This window comes from Anas acuta, chromosome 1, assembly GCF_963932015.1.
Source record: "Anas acuta chromosome 1, bAnaAcu1.1, whole genome shotgun sequence".
NCBI lineage: Eukaryota > Metazoa > Chordata > Aves > Anseriformes > Anatidae > Anas > Anas acuta.
In genome coordinates this window covers 114,576,230-114,595,577 of record NC_088979.1, presented here as the reverse complement: position 1 = coordinate 114,595,577, position 19,348 = coordinate 114,576,230, and the positions used below count along the sequence as shown (strand labels likewise).

The 19,348-nt window shown below is 37.2% G+C and overlaps 1 protein-coding gene and 1 long non-coding RNA gene across 21 annotated transcripts in view; one reads left to right on the top strand and one right to left on the bottom strand.

The window, feature by feature from the left end:
* Positions 1-13,357, top strand: part of ALCAM (activated leukocyte cell adhesion molecule) — a 118,652-nt gene extending 105,295 nt beyond the window's left edge. For 3 of the 5 annotated variants that reach the window (XM_068694579.1, XM_068694563.1, XM_068694597.1), the window contains exons 12-17: positions 1,017-1,149; positions 1,911-1,949; positions 2,267-2,384; positions 4,307-4,363; positions 9,317-9,433; positions 11,039-13,357. In XM_068694579.1, coding sequence (XP_068550680.1) covers positions 1,017-1,149; positions 1,911-1,949; positions 2,267-2,384; positions 4,307-4,363; positions 9,317-9,404 — 435 coding nt within the window. In that variant the 3' untranslated portion in view covers positions 9,405-9,433; positions 11,039-13,357. The remainder of the gene's footprint in view (positions 1-1,016; positions 1,150-1,910; positions 1,950-2,266; positions 2,385-4,306; positions 4,364-9,316; positions 9,434-11,038) is intronic. The other 2 variants (XM_068694569.1, XM_068694589.1) reach the window with 2 other exon arrangements.
* LOC137862486 (uncharacterized) overlaps positions 1,302-19,348 on the bottom strand; it is a 28,057-nt gene continuing 10,010 nt past the window's right edge. For 3 of the 16 annotated variants that reach the window (XR_011100313.1, XR_011100314.1, XR_011100317.1), the window contains 8 exons: positions 13,418-13,639; positions 9,537-9,894; positions 8,303-8,814; positions 7,296-7,433; positions 6,510-6,608; positions 5,590-6,338; positions 4,288-4,355; positions 1,302-2,366 (listed from right to left, as the gene is read on the bottom strand). This is a non-coding gene — a long non-coding RNA (uncharacterized lncRNA). The remainder of the gene's footprint in view (positions 2,367-4,287; positions 4,356-5,589; positions 6,339-6,509; positions 6,609-7,295; positions 7,434-8,302; positions 8,815-9,536; positions 9,895-13,417; positions 13,640-19,348) is intronic. The other 13 variants (XR_011100352.1, XR_011100358.1, XR_011100321.1 and 10 more) reach the window with 13 other exon arrangements.

Here is a 19,348-nt window from a genome sequence, read left to right as displayed (position 1 = left end):
AGGTACAAAAGTTCAGTTAGCTACAAGGTTAAGCTGGAAGAAGAAAGAAAAGGTTACAAATGAAACGTGCATTTTTAAGTCAGGGTATTTAGTCATCTTATCTGGATAATGTGTTGACTTTGCCATTGCACAAAGAATTTACAAATAATAATGGAACTATTGAATTTGTTAGAAAGCTGGTACTTGATGTAGTAGTTAACTGAGTGAAATGTTACAAGTACAAATCAGAAAATATGTGCACTGTAGTTCCTTATGGACTTTGCAGTTTTTATCCTAATTTTTATAGTTCTTTATAGGTTATATATTACGTATAGCTTTCATTACTTCATTAGGCTTTGCTTTAGTCCTAGGGAATTACACATGACTGTGAAAGTTTGTCCATTTACTTGCAGCTTTAGGTAAGGAATTGTGTTATCTATAAAATTAATTGAAAATATATTTTTTCTGGACACTATTAAAGTAAGAATGATGTTCAGTAACTTTAAGGAACAGTTTCATATCCTCATTACAGCACAGATACCACTAAATATAATAGTTTGGCAAAATGATTCTTAGAGTGGAAACAACTCAAGACTTGGAAGCTGGAAAGTAGAAATCTTACTGTGTTTATTCCCCTCATAAAGGCATGAATGAGAAGGAGCGAGGTGGAAAGAAATCAGAAGTCTGGTTTGGAGTTTTTCCTTAAACAATTTTGTCACTTGGCATTTTTTTTAAGTAGTTGAAAGAAACTAAAGCAAATACAGAATGTGGCCAATTTTATCAAAAATGCATCTTTATCAGTGGTCTTACAGTACATGCTATACAAAATGTAGATACAACTGACTATCTTGAGCAAAGTGTGCTCTTGCAAATAGTCATGTTACCATGTAATAAAATCATGAATTATTTTTATTGGTGTTATTTGGAAAATTTAAATATTAGTTGATCGTTATTTCATTCTGAACATTTTCATTGTGTAATACAGGTAATGCATTATTTTTTTCAAGGATAATAATCTTAATTTTTTACCTTTTCAGACAGAGGAGACCAAATACGTTAATGGAAAATTTTCCAGTAAAATTGTAATTGCTCCTGAGGAAAACGTGACTTTAACTTGCACTGCAGAAAATCAGCTAGAAAGAACCGTGACCTCTTTGAACGTCTCTGCTAGTGAGTACCTTCTAAAGATCATTTCCTTAAAATTGTAGTTTTACATAAAATACCTGCACTTCACACTCAAATGAAGAGTAATGCATAGTAATGTTGGTACTAAGATAGATATTCAGCCTTTTAAAAGGCAAGCAATTGCACATACAGCCTGGTTTTGTAGTACACTGAATTTATTGGTAGTTTTCTGGATGAAGTCACTTAGCCAAGAAAGTCATGAAGGCTAGCTATATCATGTATGCACGTATTTTATATTATTACAAAACAGTATTATAAAAATGTTACAAAATAATATTATTAACACTATTATTAACAGTACAAAATAATATTATTAACAGTAGTACAAAACAATATACGTTTTGTATGCATAAAATGTCATTTATAAAAGACAAAAGTCTTTATTACTACATAATCATCTTTTAGTCCCCAAATTCCAGTTTATCATTACTGGGATGACTTGATTCTGAATGTCAGTTTTCAGTGATGAAATGGGGCGAGAAACTACTATTTGTGAAAAAGAAACATTTAGTTAGAAATATGTAGTCAGAAATATTTCTGTGATTAATATTACAGTTTTTGAGTAAGATTCTTTAACTGGATACATTATAGTTACAAAACAATGACTTTTGCTCAGAGATTAATTATCTCATTGGGCAAATACTGCATTAAGTTTCAGTGTTTCTGTCATTGCTGTAAATAGACAATTAAAGGTGAATTTCAGGTATAACGCATTTTATTATTAATTTTAACATTTCTCATTTCAGTAAGTATCCCAGAGTACGATGAGCCAGAGGATAGAACTGGTATGTATGGCTTTCCATTTCCATAACCCTTGCTATTTATTTTCTCAGTTTAAGACCTACATAGTCTCACTGAACAATTTCCACAGCCCCTTGGACTTGAAGTAGCTTAGTGCCATGATTGACTAAGAATATGACTTCCTTGAAGTTCTAAGTGATTTTTTTTTACCTTGTTTTTAAGAACAATGCTTACTTTTTTTTTTTTTTTTTCATTTTGACATTCTGACTCCTTTTCTTGTTTCTGATGGCAATACTTTAGAAATGGTGTAACACTTTTCTTTATCGTAGGTCACCTCATTAACTTTTCTTCTTTGCTTCAGATGACAATAGCGAAAAGGTTAATGACCAGGCAAAGCTAATAGTGGGCATTGTAGTTGGTCTTCTCCTGGTTGCCCTGGTTGCTGGCGTTGTCTACTGGCTCTATGTGAAGAAATCAAAGTAAGAATTTATGAAAAATTTTATATTACATTTTAAAAAAATAATCAGAAATGTATATTTACCTGTTTTCCTTTTGGCAGCATTCCAGTAGTCTGAATAGGGACAAGTTGTTAGTAGGTGCATTTAACAGAGAAAGGAAACTCAATGCCAACTCTTGTTGGCATGCCCAAATGTTTAACAGGACATGTCTCTTGGAGGTGGAACTCCATGACTTTCCTACATAGTCATCTGTAATGAGGCTCTGTCTCCTGACAGCCAAGCCTGAGCTGATTCTTGCATTTAAATATAGTACCTGTTACTTAAGTGAGTACTGGTAAAGCCACACAGGGGTAACATCCCACAATTAAGGGTGGGGTAACTGTTCTGCTTTTTAGAAAGTAGAATAAAGTACAGAGTAAGTCTGAATTATCGCAGGGAGGAAAAAGATCTGTATTCATTTGTTCACATATGCTTTGAGATGTATGAAGTAAAATTGATAAAGATTTGTTGCTGAAAAACTAGAACCCCTCATCAAAATCAGTATGTTTTAGCCATCCTAAGAAAATACAGGATTTGTGAGTGAGGCCTGCTTGGCTTTCAAGTTTCTTTATTATCTCACAGGCTCACTTTGAGATCATCCAGTTTATTTTCTAAAAAGTAACCATGTTTCTCCATCTTTTTAAAGATGGCCATGACTGGATGCCATTTGGCCTTATCACCATATATTTGTCTCTAGGGAGAACAGGATTGCTGTCTTAAGAGTTCCTTACAACTACTTTTTGACAAGGCAGATTAAAGAAGTTATGCATAATAAGTAAAAATCAGCATGGGTATACAATTTTATAATTCTTTTTACGACCTTTCATTAAAATTAGCTCAAATGAGTTCTAGAATATACCAGAGGAATTTTACTATGAACAATTATGTTTCATTGATATGAAAGTGCAACAAGGAATTGTCCATCTGCTTGTATTAGAAAATGCTATTTTTTGAGGTATTTCATAAGGATTTTACTCCAGACATAGCTGAGTGGGTTTTGGAAGTTCTGCAAATAGAGAAATGCTGTAAATAACCCAAGCACAGAACCACATTTGGATATTTAAGGGAGGACAGGGTGGAGAGCTATTTTTTGCAAAGCTTAGGCTTCTGGTTAGATATTAAGAAGTAGTAACAACATTGTGGTGCTCCTCCCACACTTTGCTAGTCTTTAATAGTGTCCAGAATAATTTTCTTTCATCTCTGTTTGCATATGAGAATGTACAATCTGTACAATAAAACTGTATATTGATTGGGGTCTTTTTGCCCTGCAACAAGTGGTTTGGACACAAGGAGGGCAGAGAATTACAGTTTACATCATTAGGTAGTGTGGGGAAAGCTAACGAGAAACTTAGGATATAGGACGTCCTTTGGTGAAATAGGCTTATGATTTAAGATAGCTTTTTCATCTTCAAAGATAGAATGTGTTATATTCTAAACAGACAACACTTTTCATTGTGCTCAATTTCTCTTCTATAAGCTTTGAGTAAATATTAGAGCTGGGATTATTTAAAAGGTTTACTGGAAGCAAACTAAAAAAATGCTTTATAGTTAAATAATGATCTTCATATTTGATACGTTACCAGCCTCTGAAACTATTAATAACTGATGCACTGTCACTGACAATCTCATGTTCTTAGCATATATTTAAGTTGATCTGTTATTATTCTCCCTAACCTCTGAATGCCATGCTTGTAAGAGCAAGCAGAGTGTCAGTATCTATTCTGACAACGTTTTCGGCACAAATTGTAGTCTAGAAATAGGAGTGGCACTTGCAAAGAGCACCTAACAACGTCAGACACAACCTGTGCCTAATCACAACCCTCCGTCTCCATACAGGCCAACAGTTAGTAGTTATTTTTTAACACACCCTTGAACAGTAACTCACCTGATCTCTATCCCCAAAGTGACGCCAAAGGAAAGTCTGAGAAGGCAGCAGCACAGAACTTTCCAAGTCTGCCGAGGCAAGAAAAACATTACTTTTTTCATTATTGGTGTTGTGGTTTGTATAATCTTCTATTGTCTTGTCATCTACACGAAGTAGGAATTATACTTGTAGCCTTGGAATATATTCACAATAAATCACTTCTATAGTTATTCACTGCCTCAGATCCACTTGATGCAAAAGCTGATTATTGCCACATATTCTTTTCACTATGAATATTATCCCATAAATCAGGCACTCATCTATATTCCATATCCTACAACCAGCCTCCTCTCGCATTAAGAGTTAAGGCTACTGATCCCCGCATGCTATGTTTCTCCTTCATCTGAGCAGAAGGCCAAACACTTGTTTTCTATAGCTGTCTCCTTTTTCCAAAAGGGTATTTTAAACTAATTTGCACTGAACAGAGTATAATTAAACACTTTTGCTAAAATTTGAATGATTTTAGGACAGCCATCTTCAGTAAATCCTTCTTATACAAAATTTTCATCTTTCCATATACAGCTGAGAGTACTATACAAATAAAAAGTATAGAAAGAAAATATAGCATGCAAAGCCCTGTATTCCTATTCTCTAGGCATGAAGTGTTGCATGTAGATTGAATATTTTTCCCATTTTTGTTCCTTGGGCTTGGAGATGCACAGATCTCCACTTACATGAGGCTAGACCAAGGTTTAAGTAGTTTAAAATGGGCACGCTCAGAACACAACAAACTATTAAAATTCTTATTAGAACACAGTAATCAGCGTTACTGATACTTTACAGGAAATTAGCACATGAAACCAAACATGGCAGGCCAAACATATAGGAAACTTGCTTATGTTTTCAGTGAGACTAGCATTTGCATTATTTTTCATGAAATTTGCCTTCCACAGAACAGACCAAGTTACAAACATCTCTGGAAGTGTCAGTTAATGCCACAAAACTTCTGTAAATTCATAAACAGAATTCAAACAGTGTTTACTCGTTTCTTGATCACTGCAATGGTTTTCTAATTTGTCTTCTTTTTTCCTACTGATAGATATTTGAACGTAATTGTAGGAATTAGAAGGCAAGATAGGGGTAAATGGAAAGAGATAGCAAATATTTCCATGTTTGGTTGTATAATACCCTCAGCTCCTGGAAAATCTCTTGCAGCTTTGCAGTTCAGTGTCTGAACATGCCTTTCAGAAGTATTGCAAACATTAATGAAATTCACAGCTCTTGCTTCAACACTCAGAACTACATCTATGTGTATTCTCTTACCTGTCATTATCACACGTTGATAACAGGACAAAAGGCGCTGCAGATTTTCTTCTGAAATGGAACTGAGGCTGAGGCCTAGACTTGTGAGATAAGAAGAAATGAGGAATTAAATCCCAAGGATAATTTTCGTGTAATCTGTATGCAGCGTATATTTACTCTAAAGCAGGCAAATCAAGGGAGATGGAAAAAAAGTCTTTATGTTAAAAATAATGTTATCAGCAGTATCTAAACAAAATACATGAAAAAATGGCCCCTTAACACACACATAAAAGAAAACTAAAAACCTTACTTTGGTACTACTTACAGAGAGATTTTGATTAGGATTCCCTGAGGATAATTATTTTCCTGAAGAGCAAGCATAGATAAATGTAAAACATGAGTCATAATTTTAACAAGAACTTGGAATGATCTGTTTTACAAATGAATTTAAAAGAAAAAGAAAAAAAAGCCACCACCAAAAAAAAAAAAAAAACATGCTGAGAGATGTAAGCAAGCTCATATTCATACAACCAGCTTCTCACTCTTCAGAACAGTATGGCCAGAGTATACTAAGGTGGGGGCTTTGTAGATCTATGTAACATGTTGTGCATGAGCTCACCTAGGCAAAGTAGGCTGTCTTGTCCTTTTCGGCAAATCCTCTGCAATATTTGAGTCCATTCAGAATGAGTTGCCCAGCTGCTCAGATACCATCAGGAAGTCTCTCGTCTCTCTTGAGTTGCAAGTGGAGCAAGCTGACAGTAGTCAATGCACTAAAAAAGTAAGGAACAACAGTTGCTGAATATTAAACTAGCAAAGGACCATTTGGCCTGTGTCTCGAGTCACCTCAGGAAGTGACAGAGACTGTGTTTTGAGCCCTCTCTCTTTTACAAGCCCAGGCCACATCTGTCGAGCCCTGAGGATTGGTGCCATGCCAGGGTCACCTGTTCCTCTGCTGTTGGCACCACACTGCCAATGGATCGCCTGGCTGCCACTCAGTCCGATTTTCTCTTCTGGCTCTTAATAGCACTATTTACACAGCACTAAAAAAAAGCAAAAAAAAAAAAAAACAAAAAACGTTTTGTGCTGAGGTGGTGAATCTGCCTACATAACAGTATTTGTGGAACAAAATGAAAAAGTCAGCAAGATCACCGAGCTACTAGAATTAAACTTTGTATTTCAGTCTCAAGCACTCAGAATCTAAATCCATCTGGTTTTCAGACAGGAAAAACTGCTGCTGCTCTCATTTTAAACAAGCAGTATATACCATACTCTGTAATACAGAGTTCGGGGTGACCTACCTCTTCCAAAGTGAGAGAGCTGCCTTTCAGCTCTCTATTCGCACCCATTTTGGCTTTAGGAAAATAGAGATGACATTTAGTGAGGGGAACACCACAGCTTCACTGAATGCAGGACTAAAATAGAACACCTGAGAAATAAAACTTGATAGTAGTGCAGGATCTCCCAGTTTTAGTCATTGAACCATTTTAGCGTGATCAAAAAACAGTAATGCCAGTTAGTTACAGTTCCCTCTGTCATTAAGTGTCAGGTCATTTGAGATCCAGTATACTTTGGGCACTCTAAAACTCCTGATAAGAAGCCAAAAAAAGGATCATGCTGAGCCATGCCAATAGTCCATCTAGCCCATTACTTGCCTCCCAGAGCAGACATACGCAGTTACATAAAGTGGTGAGAGAACAGGGCAGACAAGCATGATGCTGCTTTCTCACCTCCAACTCACGTCAGCTCAGGTAATTGCCCAGGTCCAGATTCTTTCAGCTTTTCATCTCCTTGCCTCCTGTCTCCTCTCCAATTTTGTAAGACTTCTATACAGAAAAGGCCATGCCAAGCCTGATTCTGTGCTCTACCTGAAACCAAAATATTGTTTACATTTTAATTTAAAAAGTTAAAAAATGATTTATTTTTTTTTTCAGTTAAGGGTTTTATGTGTTTGCTCGGGTGTTTTGTTTTTTACTAGGATTAAAGAGATTTGTGAAAGGTTATTAAGAACACAGGAGAAGATTAATCTCTACTAAAGCATTGAATTTTCTTCCTCGTTGCATCTCAAATCCTTCCCTTCCGTGCACGTAATGCCTTTCAGGTTTTGAGACACCAGGCGAAGGTAGAAAGTTTACAGTACAATAGAAATTTGCCACAACAGAGCAAGCTACTTTGGGTTATAAACTCAGCATTTTTTAAATTAGATTTGCCTGTGACAAGCAGTAGTTTGGATCTGTGCATTAAGTGGTTTTTACAGCAAAACTGGATCTGCACAGACACCTACCTTCCTGTCAGCCACACAAACATGACAGAGGCAGTCTAGTAACAACAGTAAGAGGTAAACACAACTTGGAAACATTAAAAGTTCAAACCGCTTAGGAAGTAACCTACTCCAAAATCTTTTCAGTTTTGGAGTGGTGCCATTCTGTGCAACCTGTGGCATGTGGGGCCCACAGCTGGGTGCCCTGCTAGTGCTCCCCATCACACATCCCCTGGGCAGGGGAGAAGCATCCAGCAGACTCCCGGCGGTGCTGAGGGGCAGGTTATTTGCACCCCTTGGAAGCTCTTCCTAGATAAGGCCTCGGTGGCACTCTCTGAAAGGTCCCTTTCAAGGCTCCTTCAGCTCAGGGCACATGCATTGCTCAGCCCCGGCTAGCAGCCTTTGCTCAGATGGAGGACGCGCACAGAAACACTCCGCTAGCAGAAACTGAAATCAGCAGTTTTGTGAGGTACATACCTGCATGGTGTCGGCGTGACATGTCACACTATCTCACTAACCTGTGTCTTCATTGTATTTCGCAAGTCAGTGTCACTACGGATCTTTACCCTGAAGCAAGGGTGAGCATATGCATGAATCTGTCACAACAGATGTTACTTTTCTGTAGGGGAAACAAATTATCCATAGAGAAAATGCCTATACCATAATCTGCTTTGACACAAGGGATTTATTTTGTCCCACTCAAACACATTTGCCCATTTACATTTTAAAAATTGTGGCCTTCAAAATGTTATCACAGCACTGCAGGAATCTTTCACCTTGGCAGACAGTGAGGCTTCTCACACACTAAATGAATGGCTTAGTGGTTTTATTGTGCTAAGCCAGAGTAAGCACTTAACTCATTAATTCATCTCCACTACTTGTATTAAAGACAACCTGCTATTTTAAATGAGGCATACCTCTTTTCTCCCCTTAAACATTTGCACAGTCTCTTCTTTACCCAAACCTTGTCAGTCATAGCTAGCACACATCTGGAAGACAGAACATTTTTTTTCAGTGCTGCCTGAATTTTCATTAATTTCTTCCCAGTTAAAGAGCTGCTGTTTGGCACAGGCTCTGAAAGGCAATTACTATGAGTACACAAAAGATTGCTATGTTGATCAAGATACCTTAGCCACACTTGTAACATTTGGAGTACGCCTTAAAGCAAACTCTTGTTTATTGAAACAAGCTACACAATTAATTTGTCAAGATACATGGATCTGCACAACTGGTTTAACCTTAGTAAATGTTTGCTAGCTCAAAATAATTCTGAATTTCTGAAGAAGTAAAGCAGACATACACAGGCCTGCTGCAGTACGCCAGTGGGGAAACTGGTGCTATTGGTCTATTTACAAACATATGCGAGCCATTGCTCTGCTCCGAACAGAACTGTAAGAATTTCTGTTTCACCGAGAGGGGAAAAGCAGCATCGTTAATGTATGGAATGAAGAGCTGCAGACATACAAAAACAAACTTGTTTTTTCATTTTAGGACAGCGTCAAAACATGTAGACAAAGATCTTGGAAATATAGAAGAAAACAAAAAACTAGAAGAAAACAATCATAAATCTGAGACTTAAGAGACAAAATGCGTCAGTCATCATTCCAGGTAGGCTTTTCATATTGCTACGTATAACAGCTGTTTGGCCACCACTTCTCTCTAGCAATCTGTGGTTAGCAATCACAGTGGTAGCTTGGGGGCTGTCGCTTACCTTTCAGAGGCTGGGAAGTAGAGTGGTTGTTGACTGTGGTAGTACTGGGACAGACTCAAGCCCCTGGCCAGTTACGAATTCATACCTGCATAAACACACATTAAAAAAGCATAATAAGTCAGCACTTGGTTTTATTTTAATTTATGCACTTGGGGAAATAAAAATACAAATTTATATAAATATAGCACTGTGGTATATACGTATACATACCAGTGTGTGTGTTAAGAGGATGCTTAGGTACTATTTAGAAGATTCTGAGTTACAACTTCCAATGTTCACGGGAGCCTTCTTGCCCTGCTGGAAGCTGTAGTTTTTGGTAGACTTTGTTCATCATCACTGCAAGAGGCCTGAATCTTTTCTAAGAATAAAATTATTATTTTATTCAAGTTATCACATCCTGATAAGGTTATCGATATGATCTTGGAAAGAGACGCTGTATATTAAGCTAGTAAGAACACAACAGGTAAAAAAGTTTCCCTAACTGGGATCTATATAAAATAAACGGTATAAAAAACGGGTAGACACAGAGTTCTGTCAGAAGTTTCTGGGGCACTACAGAGCACCAACAGCACCACCCAGTGTTCACATTCATATACACCACTGCCGCATATATGCATGCCACAGCTGCATCTCTGCTTAGGATTCAAAGTAGGGGGTTTACGCCATTTTTTGAGTATCTGGAGTCATTGGTGGTAGCACAAGAGTGCGGAAACCAGCTAACCATATTGAGCTTTCTTCAATTAATCATCAACTGCTCTTAAAAATGGGACTAATAAAGATTCAGTGGTGCTGCCTTGGGAGTTCCTCAACAGGAAAGCCATAGAGGGTGGGTCCTGATTTCCAGTGGCTGTAAGTATATAGCATTGGATACCTTCTCTGGCTACCAGGGTTTTAAAGTATATAGCAGAGTTATCGTGTTTCTCATTTGTATAAAAAATACAGTTTGGATTATGAATAATTTCAGTATGTTATCTGAAATTTTAAAATACAAGACAATATTTTTACACTAAATATGCAGAGCTCAGGGGGTAGAATGACACAGTATGTAAAGATGCAGCATTCCTTTGCTAGGGAGATTACTGTTCTACTAGTATGGAAGAGCAAGTTCAGAATACCCAAACTAAACCTATTTGCAGTATTGAGGGGATTAGATGGAGACAAAATTACAAAGGGTATTTATTGACCATAGCAGTTCAAATAGCATCATGGACCTACAGTGCAATCTTTTATTACAATTTTATGTTTCTTCGTATCAGTAGTTCTACGTAAGTGTAGAGCTTATCCAGAAATACTTTACTTTCCAGATAAACTTACCTGATTTACCAGGAACAGCGTTGCAACAAGCTGTTCTTACAATGTACTAAATTATTCTCATCATTGAATTGCAGAACAAAATACTGCTAATGTAACTTTTTATTTAGAGGTTAGATAGTGAGCAGTTATGTTGGTTAACATATTTAAGACTAAAACTGTTTAACTAGCTTTATCTTTCTTGTTTTCAGAGAATACATATAGACCAATTGAAGCATGAACGTGGATTGTATTTAAGCATATACAAAGAAGTGACAGCTATTCATGGTTCAAGTATTAAACAGATCATACTACCAAGTTTTTGGAGGATTCTAGACACAATTATCTCAAGCTAAAAACAAAACAAAACAAAACAAAAACAAAACAACTAATTTTGGCAACAGCCATGATAATAATAGGTCACCATATTGTGTTCTGTTTGAAATATTTTTTTGTAAATGTCTGCACTGAAGATTTCTTTTTGTTTGCCTTTATGTAAATTTTTTACGTAGCTATTTTTATACACTGTAAGGCTTTGTTCTGGGAGTTGCTGTTATTCTGATGTATAGTGTAATGGTTTTATTTCAATTGTTTTTATGACACCCTTTGGGCAGGTACATGTCTAATTCTGATTGTTATCAGTGAAGCCTCTGCTTTGTAGCAAGTACCTAAAGTGTAAGATTGTCTTAAAGGAAAATATCAATCTCCTTTTTCATTCTTAGAAATTGCAGTAAAGAAGAAGGGTAACAGCTGTGACAAAAATAAACTAAACTGCTAATAAAAGTGAAAATTAAAGAAAGCCAAACAAAGGTAAACAGACAGAAAGGGAATTAAATTTATATGGAAAAGGCTGGGTATTGAACAAGGAACACAATGAAAAATTCTTAGCCTATGTGCAGATGGTGGTTAGTAATTCTTTTCTTCTAGAGTAAGACGTGCATTTTATTGATACATTACCTGTTGTCTTTCATGTTAGAATTAGGATAAGGAACTGGAATTCTGGATTGATTTTGATTCCTTTACGTTATCCGCTGCCTTAAAGTACTGTACCTTTTATTCATTTCAAAAAGATATCAGTCAGAATTGGAGACTTTTTAAAAAGAATAGAAAAAAAAAAGTGGTCATATCAAAGCTGCATTTTTTTTCCACAAAAATAGAATATATATATTTTTTGTGTGTTTTTGTTAACTATGCTACAGATATTGAATGCACCTTGAGATAATTTTAGTGTTTTTAACTGGTACTTAATTTATCAAACAGTACATATAATTGTAACAATGAAATGTCTATGTATCTTTAGTTACATTCAAGTTTGTAACTTTATAAACATGTTTTATGCTTGAGGAAATTTTTAGAATGGTACTGATAAGAAAATGTTTTGGCGTAAATGGCCAATGGAAAATTTTACTGAAGGGGGCAAGGTTTCACCTTTTTGGAAGGTTAGTTTCTGGAAGAAAGTAATAGGCAGCTTTGATGAAGAGGAACTGTAGAGCAAGCAGAACATCAGGTTTCCATTTACAAATATCCAGGGAAAAGTATGTTTTTATAGACTGGTAGGCAAAAAAATAATTAACAAAAGAAAGAGATGGACGTTAGGAAATGTATTTTGCCACTTTTGCATTATTTAGGGGGAAGAAAACACTGTTACTTGTAAATTTGTAAAATGTTACATGTCTGGGCAGTAGTGACTGATGTCTTAATAAAAGCTTCCTGTAGTGCATTGGCATGGATTAAATACATAAGATGTCCTATAAACTCTATGCTGTATAAAATAATAGAGGGAAATCCTGTTATATGACTCTAAACTCTGATTTGTTACTGTTTTATTTGGCAAAAAGAAAAAATTATAATCTTGGTCAATATCTAAACCAAAGTAAAATGGGGTAAAAAACCAAAGTAATTTGTTTTGCATGGCTAAGCCATTATGTTATCTCTGTAAATATTGTGATTTTTCTTTTTTTTTTAGAATTTTGTTAAAAAAATTCTAAAATTTTTAAACACCTGTTTTTCCAAAATAAAACGTGAACACACAAAAAAAGTTACTTTATATACAAATATATCTTTTTCTTTTGGTGCGAGAACACTGCCAAGTGATACACATTTTTTAAAAAAGATGCAGTGGGCATGACTCTAAACAGGAAAAGCTGTAACAGAATGCGGTGAAGGAGTATGCAAAAATCAACTCTTTGTTTGTAACACTACAAATTGTTCTTAAATACAAAGAAACCTCCAAAGATCATCAGGGAAAGCATAGGGAAGGGTTGAAAATGTTCATACCACTGTCTTGGGAACGTGGGGGAAGAAGAGAAGAAAAAGCTGTTCGACTTCCACAGCTATGAGAAAGGAATTAAAACACCTTCTCATCTTTTGGGATTCTGCTAGATCTCCTATGCACTTTAAATTGTCAGTCCTGGGAGCCAGGTTTTCACTGCTCCACGTTCACTATAGGCACGTTTCAAGAACCAAGAGTGCAAAAAAAATTAATGTTTCTATCCATGCCTAAACAACAATAAAACCGAAGTATGTCTTCACCTGCTTGTCTGACATCTCAGTTTCAAAGTCCATGTATGAATGTGAGGGATGGCACTTACCCAGAGCTCACACTGTCATTGACTCGAACACAGCAAGTTTGTGCCTGCAGAATCTGGCTTCAGGAAGTCCCAGGAGGTCCAGGGGGTTCTGTGGGGGTGTTCGGGCCTTCTCATGCACCCAGAGAGCACAAGCACTCACTTAGAGACAAGGTTGACTATGCCATGATGCCTTATGGGCATGAGAAACCTTCCAAGAGGCCATCATGCATCTCCACTTGTGGCCTGGTTAAAAGAAAAGAAAAGAAAACAAAAACAAAACAAAAACACATAAAAGCAAAATACCCTCTTGCAAGGAATCGTAGGCATTCTGTTTGAAATTCTGTATGCCACGTTGGTGTTCACCTTCAGTTTACTCCACGTGGGGAGGAAAAACAATACATCCCTCCTCTGCAATGGTTTAAAAGCATGACAACTGGAAGAAAGGCAAGCCTCTTGTTTTAAGGTTGGGAAATTAAGACGTGTCATGGTGTCGGTTCACAGCTATGCAGGAAACTGCCACTGAGCTTGAAACAGGTTTGTCTGCATGGTGCAAAGGCAGCATCGTGCAAGAGTATCCCACAGGCTCTGCAATACATCCATTTTTTAAGTCCTCAGACACAATAATCTCAAATCTATAGCTCACGGTAATAGATAAGAGCCACAATTACAGTGCTGCTACAGAAACATGGTGGGTAATGGAATGGCCAGAAGGCAAGGCCTTCTGGAGAAAGAGTAAGGGCTTGAACTCAACACATCAAAAGGCAAAGCATCAGGTAGATTTTTGTACCACATCTAAAGCCTACAGAACAGCTTGCTTCCTAGGATTTTAACATGCCTCCATCTACTACGCTCCTTGGGCTAGCCTTGGGCTAGCAGGTGTTCAGAGCCCTAACCAGCATTAAATTCTTACCAGATTGCTTATCAGTAAAAACAAACTGTCCGCACCCATCATCTGTATTACCTATGACGACATGCCAACAGCAAACAGCAATATGGATGGCATAGGCTGCATGTTACACCTTTTCCTGCGCAAAGAGTTTTCATTATGTCATTTTTTTTTGCAATACATGTACAAATCAGTAACTAAATTGTAAGTCGATTACTCAAACATTATGAGATGCCAACATATTTTATCCACATTGGTGGCAGCCATAGAGACAGACAAAGAACGAATAAATGTAAATTTGTTGGATTTTGTTTGTCTGTTTTTTAAGATCAATGTCTTCTCAGAACATCCAGTATTCACCTAATATCCTTGGCTGCTGCAGTTAAATCTGATTTACTCGTACTACCACATGTAGCTGGTAGCTGGATACTTTCCTGTTGACTTCATGTTTAGACAGCCATATGTACGCAATTATCTCAGCTAAGATTATCAGTGACATACGAAATGAGGTCCTGACCTCCTGTGTCAACCACATCTGTGCAAACGTTTCCTGGGTTTTCTTTTGATGAAAAAGCATCTCCACCCAGGTAGCTGTTTCCAAGAACTGCCTGGTGCAGGTTTTTAAACAGCTTGCTTCTGCAGGCAGGATAGCACAACCTGTGAGGATGGAGGGAACAGAGGGGGTCCAGCACTTCTCCTAGGGAGGTACTTCTGCCCTGAAGGACTCACCCTTCTAGAGGAGGGTGAGATCCTCAAGCTGGTGTAAATCAGTTTATCTCCAGTGCTGAACAAGGTTGGTGTCAGCCTTTCCTCATGGTACTTTGCCAGGGCGAGTGCACTACCTTACTACAGGAGTGGGGTAAGAAGGAAGGTTGAAAAGCAAAACAAAATTAAAACAGACATACAAAAAAAACACTCACACACCTTAAAATGTGTGTTTCCTCTATAATGCAGCACACACATTTAATAATGATTTGTTTCAAATTGTCAGAACCAGAAACTAAGTTTATTACTTAGTATCAAATTATGTCAAAGTCAATTTTTTAAATAAGGCTAACTCCATCCACCTATTCCACTTACATTATTAAAATGTCCTGTAACTTGTACATTTTTCTCATTTACATTCTAAATGGAGACACACGTTCTGTTAGCAGCAAGGCGTTCTCTTTGATGTATTAATGACTTTCAGCTTGAAAAGGTAAAGACTGACAAAATATTATGAAATTCTGTTCCTTAGTCAGAAACAGTAATGTACCTTTCCTGTAACCCTTCCACCCCCAAATATTTTTCCTGTTCTATGTGACAATGAAGCAAAGGCTTGCATAGTCCTGTCCCCTATCCTAGTGCTTGTTTTTCCATCTCCTGTGCTGTATGAATTGATCCTCTGCTGCCTTCACCATCATTTGTTTATTTGCAGGATGTTTAGTTCAGAAATCTCAAAGCACCTTGAGATACACAACCACAGTTTAAGTCAACCATAAACATAAACTGTCTGCAAAACAGGCTAAGTGAAACATTCCAACTTCACACACTTGTGCTTCTACGTGTTCGTGTCCATTGTTCTGGAGTCACATTTTGGAAAAATTACAGAAGATCTAATCCACACTGCAAAGGCTCATCAGTAACACCGTAACATCCAACTATACCTGCGGCACCAATGCACCTAAGCCTTTTATTATTTTTTGACTGGACCTTTTCCCACCTACTTGTAGTGCTGGACATAATGTTAAATAAATAACAAGCAGGAATCTTGGCACTGGGAATGCCAGCACAAGGATTATGTTTAAGGATGTGATCTGTTCTCATGCATTTCAGTTCATGTAACCGCGAGGCAAGGAAGGACCAACTGCGCACTACCTAGCCCTGTACCTGAGAGAGAACTGAGGGAAGAGAGCAACATCCTATTGCTCAAAGAAGTAACAAATCAAATTTAAATAAAATTATTTTCCACTCATTTACTTTTTCTAGGAAAAAGCAGCCCCTTTCAATCCTACTTCACTCAGAACTCTGTATATAATGCAAGTTATATTAAAACAGGGCAGCTACTAATCCGAAACAGGAGCAATGCCTCCTTAGTCGAGTAATCACCTGCATAGGTACCTCACTGATGAGAATTTGTTTTCTCCAGAGCTAGAAAGCATATACAAATTCAGATTGTGTTGTAAATGTTCAACAATGCCTACACACCAGATCTGAGATTTCATTAATATTTGCATCTGTCACAAGAAGAGCAAGTCTAGCATGCACAACAGAATACATTTGAAAGGAAGAGCATAATTGAATCTAAATTCAGGAAATGAAATGAATTAAAGAATCAAATAAAATCTCATATAGATAAAATATTTCCACAAATTCAATTTCAGTGTTGTTGATATAAAAGCTCTCCCTGTTTTTATTAATCAAAATAAAGAAATACCACACTCATTTCCATGAATTCAAGGAAGTAAACACACAAACATAACTGACCAAAGTGACTGCAGTTACTAAACAGAAAGAAGCAGGATATGGAAATCAGATCAGACAGGCTTTATCTAGTGATAAAATTAGAGTTAGCGAGATTACCAGCCTGTGGAATATGGTAGTTTCAATTATACACACAGTGTCTTGCTAACCCCTAGTTGCTGTACCTTGAAGTAATTTATTTTTTAGTGCAGCCTAGTTTTTCTGCATGTCTTCTGCTGAGTGCTGCGTCCCAGGTATTCCTAATTCAAAACATATCAGGAACAACATTGAAAAAACATTTTTTGTTTGTTTGTTTGTTTTTCCTTTCTCTTACATTTTTTAATGTACATACTATAGGAAAGGGTAAGAAATACCAGTTTAGCAACCAAAGCCAGCAGTGGTTAGGAGCTCTTTAGAATGTAATATTTGTGTACCGGCTCTTTTTACACTGCCTGTGCCCTGAAGAATCCATCATCTGGTCCTTCAAAAAAGGGGTGAGGGATAGAAGTGAAGAGTGAAACTACCATAACTCACTGAGAGTGCAAAATTAAAGAAAGAAAAAAAAAAGAAAGAAAAGATGGGAACACTGCTGTGATCACTGCTTCCGATGATGTAGTCCTTAGGTGCAGCGTTCTGTCCGTATGCCAACTCTGCTGCTCTCTCTGGAGTGTTTCTTCAAACATTTGCTCTCTCCTAACTATGTGTATGCTTTTCTACATTTACACTAGCTAAAAGGTACTAATAGCTATCACCAAGAACGGATCTGGATCCCACGACAGTCAGAGGTATCCTTTATAAGCTGCTAGCCTTAGTGGCCTAGCATCGTTATCTCTAACAGAGGAAGCCATCACATCTCTTCATGTAGCTCCCTCCAGAGAGGAAACAACCTATGCTGTTTAGCTGAGGCAAACTCAACAAAATATAACATCAATCTAGTTCCACTTGCAGCAGGACAGAGATTTAACCATTACGGAAAATGTGCAGACAGGAATAAGCGGGTCATATTTGCATCAAAAATTGTAAGGGAAGTCTAAGAGCTGGACCTGCAGAAGCACCCGGTACAGAACTTGCTGAAGCACTAACCCAGCCTCAACACAGCATTAGGTACTGAGAGAACACTTTACACATTTGCACTTTTCCATTCAGTGCAATTCAACTCTGAGTCCAGAGATGAAATGAGAGGAAAAAAAAAAGCCTTCTTGTGACTGTGAAAAAAGATCAGGCTGGACAGGAATAGCCTGTTCAACTCCAGCACACTGTGACCAAACACAAACGGTTCAGCTTCCTCACAATACATAATGCTGCCTTTGTTATAATTATTCTGCTTTCAATGCAAAGTACATTTACATAAATTTACATACAGAGAATATTCAAATGCATTTAAAGGTATTATTAACTAATAAACCTATCTCAAATGGTATTTTAATGCACTTGCTTCTTTTATTCAGGTAGATCTCAACACAAGATATGAGTATAATAAGTAATCCAGCATAAAAATGTGTTATTCACCATCCCTAATGAATCTGCCTGAAATATGAGGCATGGCTGTTTGTTGCTGGTGGGGAAGAATCATAGCCAAAGAAACAGTGAGCAAGGCTACATTAAACAATCCTGGCAACAGAATTTCTAAGTGGGAAAACAGCTTCTCTGTTTTTACCATCCTGAAGAGAATTTTGGTGTGAAGATGTCACAAATTGGACACCCATTTTGTATTACTAATACTCATCTGTCACTAAATTCTGGGTAATTCAAAAGCCAGAGGCAGGACAGAGGCGGTAAGAGAGAAAGTGTCAGAAACCAAGATGGAACAAATAATGTAGTCACTCAGAACACATTAAAGCTGACCAATAATCTTTAGGAAAGATACAAAGGAAATTAAATCCCAATGAGAATCCCAAACTTTCTCAAAAAGAAAATAAAGCAACAGTTGGAGATTTCACAGGAAAGAAAAAAAAAAAAAAAAAGAATTACCAGGATTTATGAGAGACCAAAACAATTTTGATTGTACAGGAACTAATGAGCTACAACTGAAATCTAAAAAAGCTTTTAAGTTAAACACTTTTAAGCAGGGATTCATAAGGTTGCAAACTACTAGAGGAGACAGCCTAAGCGGAGGAGGAATCAGACTAATATTTAAGGTATGTACAGAGCCTTTCCTTGTCTTGGGTTCTCCAGAGGCAGAGCCACGCAAGGTCCAATTTCAGGAGAATTACCTGCTAACATGTTTCCTCGGGGTCTAACTATCCTCCTTTATGTCCTCACAGGCGTGAGACATAACTCAAGATAAGGACTGTAACACTGATTGATTAATCAACATATTACTAACAATTAATAAATCAAATAACCTAATTAATTAATAAACAGCCAACTGTTACCAATTTACATTTATATTATTGGGCTTGCTGTCACACTCAGCTACGAAGTTCATCACTCCTAAATCACACTATGCACAGAACTACTCCTGAAACACGTACCTGTCAGCCTTCTCTCACCACACCACCTAACATTAAGGTGCAGCTTATCCCTCTTCACTTTTCCTTCCCATCCACACCAGGCCATTCTAAGGCAGACCTAACATAGTCCAGCAAGGCCACAGGTCTGTGGGACAGCAACTCTACCATCTG